The sequence below is a fragment of the Propithecus coquereli genome, unplaced genomic scaffold (assembly GCF_000956105.1).
Source record: "Propithecus coquereli isolate 6110/MARCELLA unplaced genomic scaffold, Pcoq_1.0 Scaffold168, whole genome shotgun sequence".
NCBI lineage: Eukaryota > Metazoa > Chordata > Mammalia > Primates > Indriidae > Propithecus > Propithecus coquereli.
In genome coordinates, this window is record NW_012141413.1 from 3,096,891 (window position 1) to 3,109,289 (window position 12,399).

Consider the following 12,399-nt stretch of genomic DNA (forward strand, 5'->3'; position numbering starts at 1 on the left):
GCAGGAGGGAGCCCCCGGCGCTCGGGTGCGAGAGAAACCTCCCTGTCCTGCGCGGGGGTGGCTCCAGCGCCCCCCCCAGGCCGGGAGGGGCGCCGCCCTCGCCCTGCGCCATCAGACCCCAGGGGCTGAGACGCGACTCAGGAGATGGCGCAGGACTGTCCTCCGCACGGCGCGGCGGCCGTCCGCGGCCTCGGTGTGGGCCTGCCCGGCGCGGACGGCGGCAGCCCCCGCCTCCTTACCCGCCTGGGCGCCGTCCTCGCCCTGCCTCCTCTGCTCCGCGTTTTGTCCCCCAGCCCGCGCGGGCCGTTCGGGGCCTAAGGATGTCGCACCGATCGCAGGGGGCCTGCGAGACCCCCGCACGGCACGCGAGCGCGGGAAGAGCCGGTCCGGACGCCCCAAGCCCGGCCGCGCCACTCGGCCTGCGCGGCCCCTGCACCCCCGTCCCGAAGGCACGCCGCCACCACCCCGTCTTCGGGGAAAGAGCCCTCCGGAAAAGGGGGCCCTCGCTCGGAGCCCGCGCCCGGCGGGGGCAGGGGCGGGACCCGGGAGACGGCGCCCACATGCCCGGTCGTGGCACCGCCGAAGCCCGTCCCGCGGGTGGGCACCGACGCCCTCCTTTGTGTGTGTGCAGCCAGCAGCCTTGGGGGGTCTAATCCCGGGGCCCCAGAGCTGGGGAGGCGGAGGCTGGGAGAGCCCAGGTTCCCCCCAGTAATGCGATAATTGGGTGGGATTTTCGCTGAGAGAGGGAAAGTCCAGAGGACCAGCCAGCTCCCTCCCTCCCTCCCTCCCCACCCCCGCTTCATTCCAGAGCGCTTCCCTCCTTCTCTGGGAGGGTGGGGGGCGTGGAGGGGCTCGCAGCAGGGGTGGCCAGGCTGGGCATGCGTAGACAGAACTGGATCCCAAGGAAAGGGAGCTTTCCTTCTAAGAGAATGGCTGTCACTACTCATCCAGGCAGGGGCTCCCCAGGTGACCCCTGGGGACGGCGACCCCGGCCCCCACGGGCTCCCTTTGCAGATGGGGAAACCAAGGCATGGCAGTGGGAGCGGGCTGCCTCCCGTTCTCCAGCCAGCACTAAACCCAAGGGGACGTCTTAGCCATCCCCTCCCCGGAGAGGCTGCACATAAGTGGCCACAGGCCCTGCCCCGTGGCCTCTCCCGTGGGCCCCCCACATTCTGCAGGGAACACGATGGGGAGTGGGCGGTCCACGGAAGAGACATCATTTACCGGTCTGAAGCTGTCATTGCCAGCTCTCGGAAGCTCCCTAGAGCCTCTCTCCTGAATTCCACACAGGTGACAAGAATTCCTGCTAAGCTTACCTCACGGTTCTGCTGCAGACGGGGCGGCTGCCGGTGGGGAGAGTGCCTGTAAAAGTTCCTGTTATCAGGTGCCCCAGGGGGAAGCTGGGGACACGGCTCCTCCCCAAATGACAAAATTCCCCAGGCGTCTCCTTGGGCTACAAGGGAATATGCAAATGGCTGAGAGCTAGGGAATTGGTCCGTCACCGTGTGTGACCTTGGATAAGTCACTTTCCCTCTCTGGTCTTCCCTTCCCAGCAGGAAAATCACATGCCTTACCTAAAATGTCAGAATTTCCTCCGGCTGGGCAGGCTAGGCAGCCCTGGGCAGACCCGGAGACCCCGGTCCCCGCACCGCCCCGCGGCTTCAGGGGCGTCCGGCGTCCTCTTCCCCAGGGCGGCGTGGGGGAGAAAGCAGAGGGTTAATCCCTGCGTCGCGGACAGAGCCCCACTCATTCCCGGCGGTGACCTGCAGCCTCTGTCCCCAGGGCAGGCCGCGCCCATCCCGGCCCCTCTCTGTCCGCCAGTCGCTCGGGCAGCCCTGGACCCAGAGGAGAGGGTTGGCCCGAGGGACGCGCCTCAGACAAAAGTCCCCACGCCATGGGCCGGGTGATGGATGCGCGGGAGCCGTCGCCCAGCCCAGAGTCAGAGCGCGCGACAGAGCAGGACCTGGAGAGAGGGGGGGACTTCGATGCCACCAGGAGCGCAGGGTGCGCGGGAGCTCCAAGCCCAGGAGTCCGGAGGGGCGCAGCCGGGGAGCTCCGAGAGGCGCCTTCAGACCGCGCAGTCCCGGGTGCGCCACCGCCGCCCAGCTGCCTGCAGGTCTGGGGCCGCGCGGCGCACACCTGGACACCCGCGCCCCCGACAGCCCCGTGCACCCGCTCACCCTCCAGCGCACCGGCACCCTGCGTACGACGGGCAGCACCCCAGCGCTCGCGCACACCCGCACGCCCCAGCGCACCCTCCGCCGCGGGAGGGGCCAAAGCCGCCGCCGCTCCAGCTCCCAGGGCCCCGCCCGCCCCGGCGCTGCGCTCTCCCGCCCGGCGATGGCCCCGCTCGGATACTTCTTATTCCTCTGCAGCCTGAAGCAGGCGCTGGGCAGCTACCCGATCTGGTGGTGAGTGAGCCTTCTCGCCGTCGCCCTGCCCCTGTGCGCCGCCCCACCGCCACTGCCCAGCCGACAGACGTCCCCTCGGGCACGGACCCCGCGCTGGCCCGGACCTGGCGCCCGGCGCCTCCCGCTCGGCGTGCCGCGGGCGGCTGCTTTTCCTGGACGGCCACTTGCGACCTGCTCGGGCCTGGGCTGGGGCGCGGGTGGCGGAGCTTCCGGGGAAATTGATTCCCGGGCCTGGGGGGGAGCGGGGGTGGGGGCGGCGGTGAAGGTCCCAGGTGCCCCCGGCGTCGGACGGGGCGAGCAGTGGGCTGTGGACAGGCGCGAAGGGGGTCGGCCCGCACTAACGCCAAGGACACAGGCAGCTCGAGGCCGAGGGACAGGCGAGAGAGGAGGACAAGCTGGAGGAAGATTCGCCGGAGACTTTCCCTAAGGACCGTATCTTACACACACACACACACACACACACACGCACACACACGCTTTAAAACAAAGTCGGTGAGACAAGACCGAACAGCTCGGAGCAGCGCAGTTACGTAAAGACAGCTGGGACCGGCGGGGAGTGGCGGAGAGCCGGCGGCAGCGCGCACCGGGGCCAGCTCCCGGCCCTGCACGCCTCCCCTCCGCAGCGCGGGCGCAGAGGCGCCTAGGGGCCCTCTCTGCAAGGCCCCTGCCTGGATCGGCCTGGCAAGCAGGGGCTGCTCTGGGGAGAGGTAAGGTGAGAGCTCAGCAAGGGTTCGGCGGCTCCTGGGCGAGCGGCTCCGGGACCCGCGTCCGAGAGGCGCGGCGCGCCGCGGTGAGACCCTCCCCAGTCTGGCAAGCAAGTTCCCATAAACCGGAGGAAGAGTTCCCAAGGGCTCCAGCCTCCGCCGCACAGAGCCTGGGGAAGGGAGAGTCAGGGTGACCCTTGCTCGGGGGTGCGTGACTCCGCGGAGCCCCACAGAAAACAGTCTCCCCAGCCCCGACCCGAGGGCGCGCTGAGTGCCCAAGAATAGATGGACGCAAGTGGGAGAAAGTGGGCGCCGAGAGGCCGGGGCGCGCCGCCTCTGGTGGAGACCCGGAGCTGGAGAGAAGCCTCCCCACAAACATGCACACTCCCCCCGCCCCAGGAACCTTCTCCGACGGCTTGCCTGGAATTATAATAATTACGCCGAGGGGAAGGGGGGAGACGGAGCGAGCCGAAGTACATCTAATCCGATAATAATTTTTCTCTTCGAGATGGTTCGGGAGCGGGGGCTGCCGGGGTAGGGGCTCAGCCGGGCGGGTCGGGGCGGGTCGCGGGGCCTGGGAGGGGCGGGGAAGCGGCGGGGACCGCGCGCTCCGGTTCCCTGGCGGCACCCGCAAGGCGCAGGGTGGCCTCCCTGAGCGCCAGCGGGGGACCCCGACGCGCGTCCCGCGGGCCGCAGGGGCCGGGGGCAGCGCGTCCGAGAGGGCACCGCGGGCTGCCGGCTCCGCGCCAGCCTTCTAATTAGAACCCGCCGCCGCCGCATTCCTGGGCGCGATAGGAAGCGCCTTCGCCCCCGCGCTCCTGCCTTTAAGGTCACCAGCCTCCTGGCTGCCCCGAGCCCCAGGATCTTTGTCCTGTGGTCCCCGAGGGTCCACCCGCGAGGCGTGCATACCGCCCTTTCACCTGGACCGCGGGTGGTCCATCCTGGACGGACCCTGGGACGGCCTCTGGCACCGCCCCGCACTCTCCCGGTGCGGGGGAGAAGAGTCCCGTCTTCCCCGACCCCTTCCCATCGAGAGTCCCCGCAGCCCTGCGGCCTGGGGGGAAGGGGACCCCCACCTAGTGATGGCAGGGGTGTGCGTGGCAAGGACCACCCTCCCCCATCCGCTCCGCACTTTGCTCTGTGGGAGTCTCACGCTTAGGGATTCTTTGCTCTGCTAGCTGGGGAGCCGGCGCCCTGCAGACCCGGGGCTTCCGTCTTGCCTCCTTCTTGCTGCCCTTTCTGCCCTGGGCAGGCTGGACCGGAGGAGGGATGTGCGGTCCCCATGGCACAGGCAGGTTAAAGGGGAAGGAAACCGTCACAGGGCCCCCGGCCTGTCACACAGCTGGGGGCGGGGAAGGCTTTCTCTCTCCCCCTGCTCCGCTTCTGCCCCGCAGAGCTCCAGGCGTCTCCCCCTTCCTCCTGCATCTCCTCGCCTGGGCCCCCCAGATTAAGCATCGCCCTGTGGGGGGAAGAGAAGGACCTTGGCCCCTGCGGGGTGGGCACCCCTCCCTCCTGGGCGCACAGCAGGCCTGCGGGAGGGGGTCTCTTTATAACTTCTCACCCTCAGCCTCAGCCTCCCTAATTGGCCGTTTTGTTCCACCCTCCTCCTCTGTAAAGCAAAGCCGATTGCCCCGTCCCCAAACACATCCCTTGCATAAGAAAGTGAAAGTGGCGACAGGCAACCTCCTCACCTGGAGAAACAAAACCAGGAAACAGCCCAGATGAGGAGTCAGTCGTTAGGCTTTTCAAGCGGGCCTCGGTGGGAGGGTGGAAGGTGTTGCCCGCGCAGCTGGCGGCCCTGCCCCAGCAGGAGCACCCTGTGGGAACGCGGCCCACGGCCTCCCCGGCGCCGGCCCGGAGGAGTCTGTAACCCCCCGTGCCAATGCTCAGAGCTGCAGGGAGAGGGCCGGCCTGCGATCAGATCAGAAAGGTCCGCAGCCACACAGACCTCTGGGAGAGTCTGTCCTGGGCTCCTCCTGTGACAGCGGGAGCAGAGCATGGGGCTGGGAGGGGCAGCCAGACCAAGGCCTGGGTACCTGACCACCCATGGGCCACGGCCCCCACCCCCCCGCAGTCCCCTTGTCCAGGCTGAGTTCTGGTAGGGCTGGAATTCATGGAAGAGCCGCTAGAACAGAGGACCCGGCTGCCTGAAAGGAGCCCCCCCGTCTGCGTGAGACAGCACTCCCCCCGGCCACCACCGACGCTCCCTCCTCCCTCTTCCTGGAGTCGGGTTGATGGCATCTTGCAATCTCCCCAGTGCCCCAGCCAGGCCCTAGAGGTCGGCCTGGGTCCCCCTCCTCCCCATGGTCCAAGCCAACTGCGGGGCCTGGCGTGAGGGAGGCCACCACTGCCTCGCAGCCCAGGGCGAGCTCCAGCGCCGGCCTGTCCCTGCTGTACCCATGGGCTCCCCAGGCACGGAGGCTAGGCCAGGGTAGTGCCGCGTGGGGCTCTATGTGGCCTTCTGCCTGCCACCGGCTCAACTCCATGGCCTCGGACATGCTTCCTCCCAGGGTCCCCCGGTGTCCCTCTGAGCCGTGTGCCCGAGTCCCTGGAATGGAAACACATCAGTGACCCCATTTCTATAGGGCCAGCCGCACATTCCTCTGCTGGACACATGGGACCCTTCATGGCCTCTCACCAGCCTGCCCCCCAGCCTCTTGGGCACAACCAACCTCCGGGAGCTAGTGCTGACCTTTCTTCCCTCCCTGCTTGGTCTGGAGGGAGGCCCTCACCCCCAAAGGTCCTGCTCAGACATCACCTGCCCCCCACCGTCTGCGTCCTCCTTGCCTCCCCAGTGTGGGGCACAGGGCACCGCTGTGCCCCGCCGGCCCCTCCCACTCGTGCCTTGCTGGTCCTGGTCGGCCTCAGTGCGGTAGGGAGTGGGGTTCAGGGTGGGGAAGGTGCGCGAGAGCCCACAGAGGGGGTGCCAGGCAAGGGAAGGGGTCAGCCTGGGGCACTGGAGTACCAGGCAGGGAGTGGGCTGTGGCATGGCTGAGCGGGGGCGGAGAGGGCATGAGAGTGACATGGCCCTCACTCCCTCCTCTTCCTCCTCCTCCCTTCTCCCCGAATCTGTCTGTCTTTCACTTTCTCTGGGTCTCTGTCTCCATGTTCTGTCTCTCTCAGTCTCAGTCTGTTTCTGTTTCTGCCTCTGTCTCTCTGTCTCTCCTCTGTCCCTCTCTGTCTCTGTGTCTCTGTCTCTATCTCTCCATCTCTGTCTCTCTCAGTCTCTGTCCCTCTCTGTCTCTGTCTCTCTCTCTCTCTGTTTCTCTGTCTCTTGAGTTCCTGTCTCTCAGTCTGTCTCTCGGTCTCTGTACCCCTGGGACTGGGGACAGCAGTAGCGACCTCATAAAACGAGAGAAGTCGAGACCCCAGGCCGACTCCTTCTGGTGCGGTGGAATCTCGGGGTGCTGGGGGCAGCACTGCATCCTCAGCACCCCCAACACACAGCCTTTCCCGGGGCGCCCTATCAGAAACGGCCACACGCCCAGCATCTGCAGCCAGACGGCCTGCCCCACACGATGACCACGATCCATACCGGATATTGATCCGCCGCTCGCCCTTCCGGGGCGCCAGGCCCAGCGCTTGTGCCTGGGGGCGCTGTCCGCCCGAGGCTCGGGGTCTCCGGCCAGGGCATTGGGCTGGTTGCCTTTTTCCTTTTTTTAATAATTTGGTTTTCTCTGCATAAACCTCCTAGAGTCCTCTGTAGCAGGAAAAACAGGATGGGTAGATACAGCCTCATGAATGGGATCTCAGGGGCGGTGACCACTTGGTGACCGCTTCTTCCGCTGAGTCCCTCATGCAAACCTCCGGCCGGCGGGTTCGGAAAGCTCCATTCTCCCGACTCGGACTTGCTGTCTCGGTCCGGAAAACCCGGTCGGTGCTTCTCAACACGGGGCCTACCGTCCAGAGCCCGTCCGTGACGCTTGGTCCCCTGTCCACGAAGAAATAAGAATGGAAATTGGAAAAAACGTTTGAAAGTGCTTGGCGACCTCACAGCAGTTTGACAGTGGGGTGACACTTTTCATGGATTTTATAAAAATGGGTTGGAAATTAAAAAACAAACCAACCAGGACTGTGTTTGCCCCCTGTGGTAGTTGAAGGATTGGAGCGGCAGCGGCGAGACAGTCAGGGGACCCGCCTGGCGCAGCGGTGGTGGCCGGCAGGGAAGGAGGGGGACCTCCGCGGGCTGCACAGGGGCAGGCTGGGCGCGGGCTGCGGGTGCCGAGGGGGCAGGGCCTGGCTCAGGGTGAGAAAAGGCTTCCTAAGGATGTGGGCCGGTGCCCCTAGCGGGCCCTGGGAGAAAGTGAGGCTGGCTGAGAGAAAGTATCCCTTAGACGCCGCTCACGAGGGACAGCTGCACGGCCTGGTCACTGGGGCAGCTGACAGTCCTCCGGCACCTCCCACAAAGCCCCACACCCACGGGGTGCAGACTGAGGAAACGGCGCCCGGCGGCTGGGCACTCGCTGTGTGCGGGGAGCCCCGGGCTCAGTCTCGCAGGGACGGCTCCGTCCCTGGTACACAGAGGGGCCGGCGTGGCTCTGGCCACCTGGACCTGCCTCCCTGAATCCTGCCGTGCCCCCTCCCGCCTCACTCAGCCCAGCCAGCGTGGCACAGAGAGGCCGTCGGGCTGTGGAGAACTGGGCCCAACCTCGGCCAGCCATCTGCTCCAACGGCCACCTGTCCCTCCCTTTGTGAATCGGGGCTGTGACACGCAATGAGGGGACGGAGGGTCCAAGCTGTGCATCGGGCTCCTCCCTGACCTTCCTCTGAGTGCTCCGTTGCCATTCGGTAAGGTCGTGCCGAGCGAACAAGTGAACAAACGGACAAAGATAATCTTGATGGAAAACAGACCTTGGTCTAAACAGCCTGAGCTTGGGGGACAGGAGGACCCGATTCAATACCTCTCGACAGCCCTGAGGCTGGAGGGCAGGGACGCTGCCTCTGCCTCAGTCTCCCTCCCGGCCTCTCCAGGTGACACCCTGGAGGTGTCTCTCACGTTGGCGCTTCCACATTCCTTCCCCAGCGGAACGTGCTGCCGCCGCCCAGGAAAAGCTGGCAAAGGCATGGCCGCGGGCACGGGAGCCTCCGCCGCCTGCCAGGACTCGCTCGAAGTATGTGTCAGTAATCCCAGCGCGGCCGGCAGGGCAGGAGGAGGCGCGCGCTGGGAGAGCTCCAGGCAGGGCCGTGCAGCCCGGGACGGGGATCGGCGGCCCTCTCCCCTGCCGACACCCGGGGAGGACCTGGGGACCCGAGGTCGTGGGGACACTGCCTCAGCTCAGGAGGGGCTCCGGCACCTGGGAGTGGTCTTCCTGGCTGCTCCCGTTCTGGGGGACCCCCCTAAGAGGGCATGAAGGGAAACCAGAACCTCTGGGGGGTGGTCTCTCAGGCGGTTCTGCACCCTGGGGCGGCGTTCCAGAGAGGCCAGCTGAGGGGGTGCTACCACCGACGGGCGAACACCCCAAGCGCTGGCTCTGAGGACAGAAGGCTCGTCCCTGGCCGTGGCGAAGCCCTGATTTCAGAAGGCAAAGATTCAGGACAGAGGCTTCGAGAAGGAGAGACCCGCCAACCCAAGCAAGACCTTCCGTGTGCGGCAGAGACCCCCGCCCCACACATCCTTCTCGCCCACTGGCACCCACCTCTGCCCTCTAGAAGGAAAAGACAGGGCCCTGGACCTCAGGAGAGGGGTCCGCCTGCCCCAGACACGAGAGGACAGTGCAGGAGCAAGTGGGCAGATGCCGGAGGGGGCCCGGGAAGGTGGCTTACTGAGCAAGATGAGGGGCACGGATCCCGCACTGCAGGGGGTAGCCCTGGGACGTGCCCAGCCCTTCTAGGGCCAGCGGCAGCCGCGTGAAATCCAGAAGAGCCGTGGAGTCCTGGGGGCGGCCCCCTCTGCGTTCCATCCACTACCCCCCTCCTCTCTCAGAGCTTTGGGTAGAGTAAGCTCCAACCACTTCATTTGACAGACGGGGTAAACTGAGGCCCAGGAGGGGAGAGAGAGAAGGAAGAAACAAACAAGTGAATATCAGAGCTGGAGCTGGAGCCCACGTTCTGAATTCCAGGGCCAGCCGGATGCCACGGGCTTCGGCACCCCTGCAGGGCCCCTCCCTGCAGAGCCCCTCTCCCTGCCTGGACGTTCGCCCACTGGAGAGCTGCTGTTACACCCCTGCTCGCGGCCGGGGTCCCCGTTTCCCCCAAGAAAACATGCGCGCTATGCCCCGACGCGTGATGCTCCGAGTTTGCAGACTCTACTGCAAAACGGAGCCAGGACTCGAGAAACCTCAGAGCCTGCCGGCCCCAGCAAGACTTGCAAGGGAATGGTGGGAACAGATCTGGTGGGCTCTCGGGACCCCCACAGCTACGGGGGAGGGCTCTGTGCCAGCCTCGGCACGGCCCCTACCTTTTCCCCGAGCTAATATTCTGCAGTGCCACCACCCAAGGACAAGGAAATGCACGTGGGACCGAACAGAGGCCGAGGCCATCGTGATGGGAGGGCGGCGTGGCCCAGGCTGGAAGGGCCTGCCACCCGCCTCCGAGTCCTGGGCCAGCCTCCTTCCTGGCCTGCATGCCACAGCCAGCGTCTCTGCTGTGTGTATCCCTGGCGAGGCGCCCGGCCTTTCCACAGGAGCAAGGGAGGGAGGAAGAAAAACCATTAGCGCTTGCGGGCTGCGGGCGTGGCTCCCACGGGCTCTGGCCACGGCTGGCTCCGTGGGTCTGGAGACCACTGGGGCCACTTTCCAAAGCTGCATCCACACGTGTTCTGAATCAAAGACAATGGCCTCCCCTTCAAATCAAACTATTATCAGGGGGAAAAAAATGAATAGCAATAATGAAAACATGGAAGCAAAGACAAGCCCATGATCTTAGCCACTTTTCTCGTTTTTTTGTAAGGATCAAAACAGCTTCTGTTCTGCTTTTTGAAACTTGCTAAACATCGTCTGCATTTCTGGGACCCTCTGGACAGTTCTGTGAGGCTCTGTGGCACTGAAGCGCTATAATCCACCAGCCGAACTCTGCTGTTGGCCTCTTTCTGCTGTGCGGAAGTTCCCTCCGGAGCTGGGATTCCTGGGGAAAGGCCCAAAGCGAGAGATGGCGGGATAGCTCCGGGGTGCAGGGGTGCATTCCCTTGAGACACTGATTTTGCAGAGCCAGGGGGACACCAGGTGTGACGTTCACCAGGCAGTTAAAATTATAGCTCCTCAGCCGGGTGGTGGCTGAACATGGGAATGTGGACACTTCCTGGGACACCAGCCCCCACCATGGCATTGGCAGCCTCAGGGGAAATGGAATGTATTCCTCACCAGGTGAATCACAGGCGCGGGGTGCGGGCAGCCTCAGCCCCTCCCTGGGGACTGGGCAGGGCCCGCCCACCACCCTGAAGCGGGGTCCAGACCTCACTGCAACCGGACAGATGGCATCCGGGGAGTGAACAGGGACAGGGGCATAACTGATTAGAAGCTCCTCCTGTTCCCAACGCTCGCCTGGGCCTGAGCCAGGACACCCTGGTCCGTCGTGTGCCTGGCCCTAAGGAACACCCCTCCACCCCAGCAGGCGGGGCCGGGTGAGGGGCTGGGGGTCATTAATAACAGCAGTGATGCGGGGACTTGGTGGAGCAAACACCAGCTTCAGCAAGACACCCGTGCAAGGGCACAGGCACCAGAAGGCTGGGAGGCAGGCGGAGGAGAGAGAAAGAGGGACGGGCTCTCCAAAGGCCGCAATGATGAGCCGATGGCAGGTGGCTGTGGCTCGGACCCTCGGAGCTTGCAGGACAGGGTGTCTGAGGTGGTGGCATCCACCTCACATCCCTTTCTGTCTCTCTGGGCCTGGGAAGCTTAGAAGGTGTTGGGACTCGGAGGCCAAGGAGATCCGTCGTGAGCGGAGGGGAAGGGAGACGGCGACTCGTCAACTCCTGGCGCTGTGTGGCAGGCGGCCGCACCCTGAGGGGCTCCCGGCAGCTCCGAGTCCTGCAGGCGGGGAGTCTGGGTGGGCTCCCTGTGTTTTCTGCCTGGGGTCTTGCGAGGCCAAGAGGCCTGAGGGAAAGCCTGCGGCCAGCCCCGCCCAGATTATCAAGGCCAGTTCCTTGGGGTTGTGCTTAGGCCCGGGTCCCCGAGAACCAGTTGGATGTCGCCCGGGGGGTTCTCAGCTCCTGGGGGCCCCGCTCTGGTCCTCCTCAGAGCCTGCACAGAATCCCCGAGCTTTGGATCTGCCCGGCTTCTGAAAGCACGTGTGTGATTGGATGAACGCAGGTCGTCTGCCCTCGGACACGCGGGGCGTCAGTCACACTCAGCGTCCTGGGCCTCAGGGAGGGGGCTTGGGGACCCATCAGAATTCTGGGCTTGGAGAGGCTCAGGGGACAGAACGGGGGTGAGGCAAGGAGCAGTCTCCTCACAGGGCGAGGGCCCCCGCCGCCTTCTCTGGGCTGCAGCGGCTCGCTCCGCCCGCCGCGCAGCCGGCAAGCCCAGGTGCAGTCAGCGCACCTGGCGTCGCACGGTGCTCCTGAGCCGCCTCCCATCACAGCTCCCACGTGAAATGCGACGGGAACGTCACCTGTGTCCACCAGCCCCCACCAGCAGCTGGGCTTTGCCCTGGACCAGGAGTGGAGGGGACGGCTGCAGCAGCCGCAATTTCCAGGGCGTTGTCACTGGGAGAAACAGATACTCTCATCTCGGTAACGGCTGGTGTGGAGATGACAGAATGCGGTGTCTGCTCTCAAGATACCAAAAACTCTGCGGCGTGGAGAGAGCATGGAACGCACACACACACATACGCTGGAAGCTCGGCGCAACTGTGTGTCGCGACTCCCGGTTCCTCGTAACCACTGCTTTCCTCTCTGCTCTGTCCCCTGTAACAATTTCTCTGTTCTTCCCTTGTCCCAGGGGAGGCTGCCCCAGAAGGCTGTGGGCGGAAGAGGCTATGGATCACGGCTTCCAAGCATTCATACATTCTGGGGCATCTAAGTTCTCCTTGGATGAGAAATTTGGATCTTGGAGGCTTTCTGGGGACGCAATGTGGGGAGGATAGTGCATGCCCGGTTTGGACTTTTTTTTTTTTTTTTTTTGAGACAGGGTCTCATTCCGTCACCCAGGCTGCAGTGCAGTGATGTCGTCACAGCTCACTGCAGCCTCAAACTCCTGGGCTCCAGTGATCCTCCTGCCTCAGCTTCCCGAGTAGGTGGGACTACAACCACATGCCACCATGCCCAGCTAATTTTTTTGTAATTTTTTGTAGAGACAGGGTCTTGCTGTGTTGCCCAGGCTGGTCTCAGACTCCTGGCCTTAAGCGACACT

The 12,399-nt window shown here is 64.9% G+C and overlaps 1 protein-coding gene across 1 annotated transcript in view; it reads left to right on the top strand.

Annotated features, from left to right (window-relative positions):
• The first annotated feature begins 2,319 nt into the window (after positions 1-2,319).
• The window catches only part of WNT3A (wingless-type MMTV integration site family, member 3A), a 36,367-nt gene continuing 26,287 nt past the window's right edge, over positions 2,320-12,399 (top strand). The window contains exon 1 of the mRNA XM_012641704.1: positions 2,320-2,411. Coding sequence (XP_012497158.1) covers positions 2,341-2,411 — 71 coding nt within the window. The 5' untranslated portion in view covers positions 2,320-2,340. The remainder of the gene's footprint in view (positions 2,412-12,399) is intronic.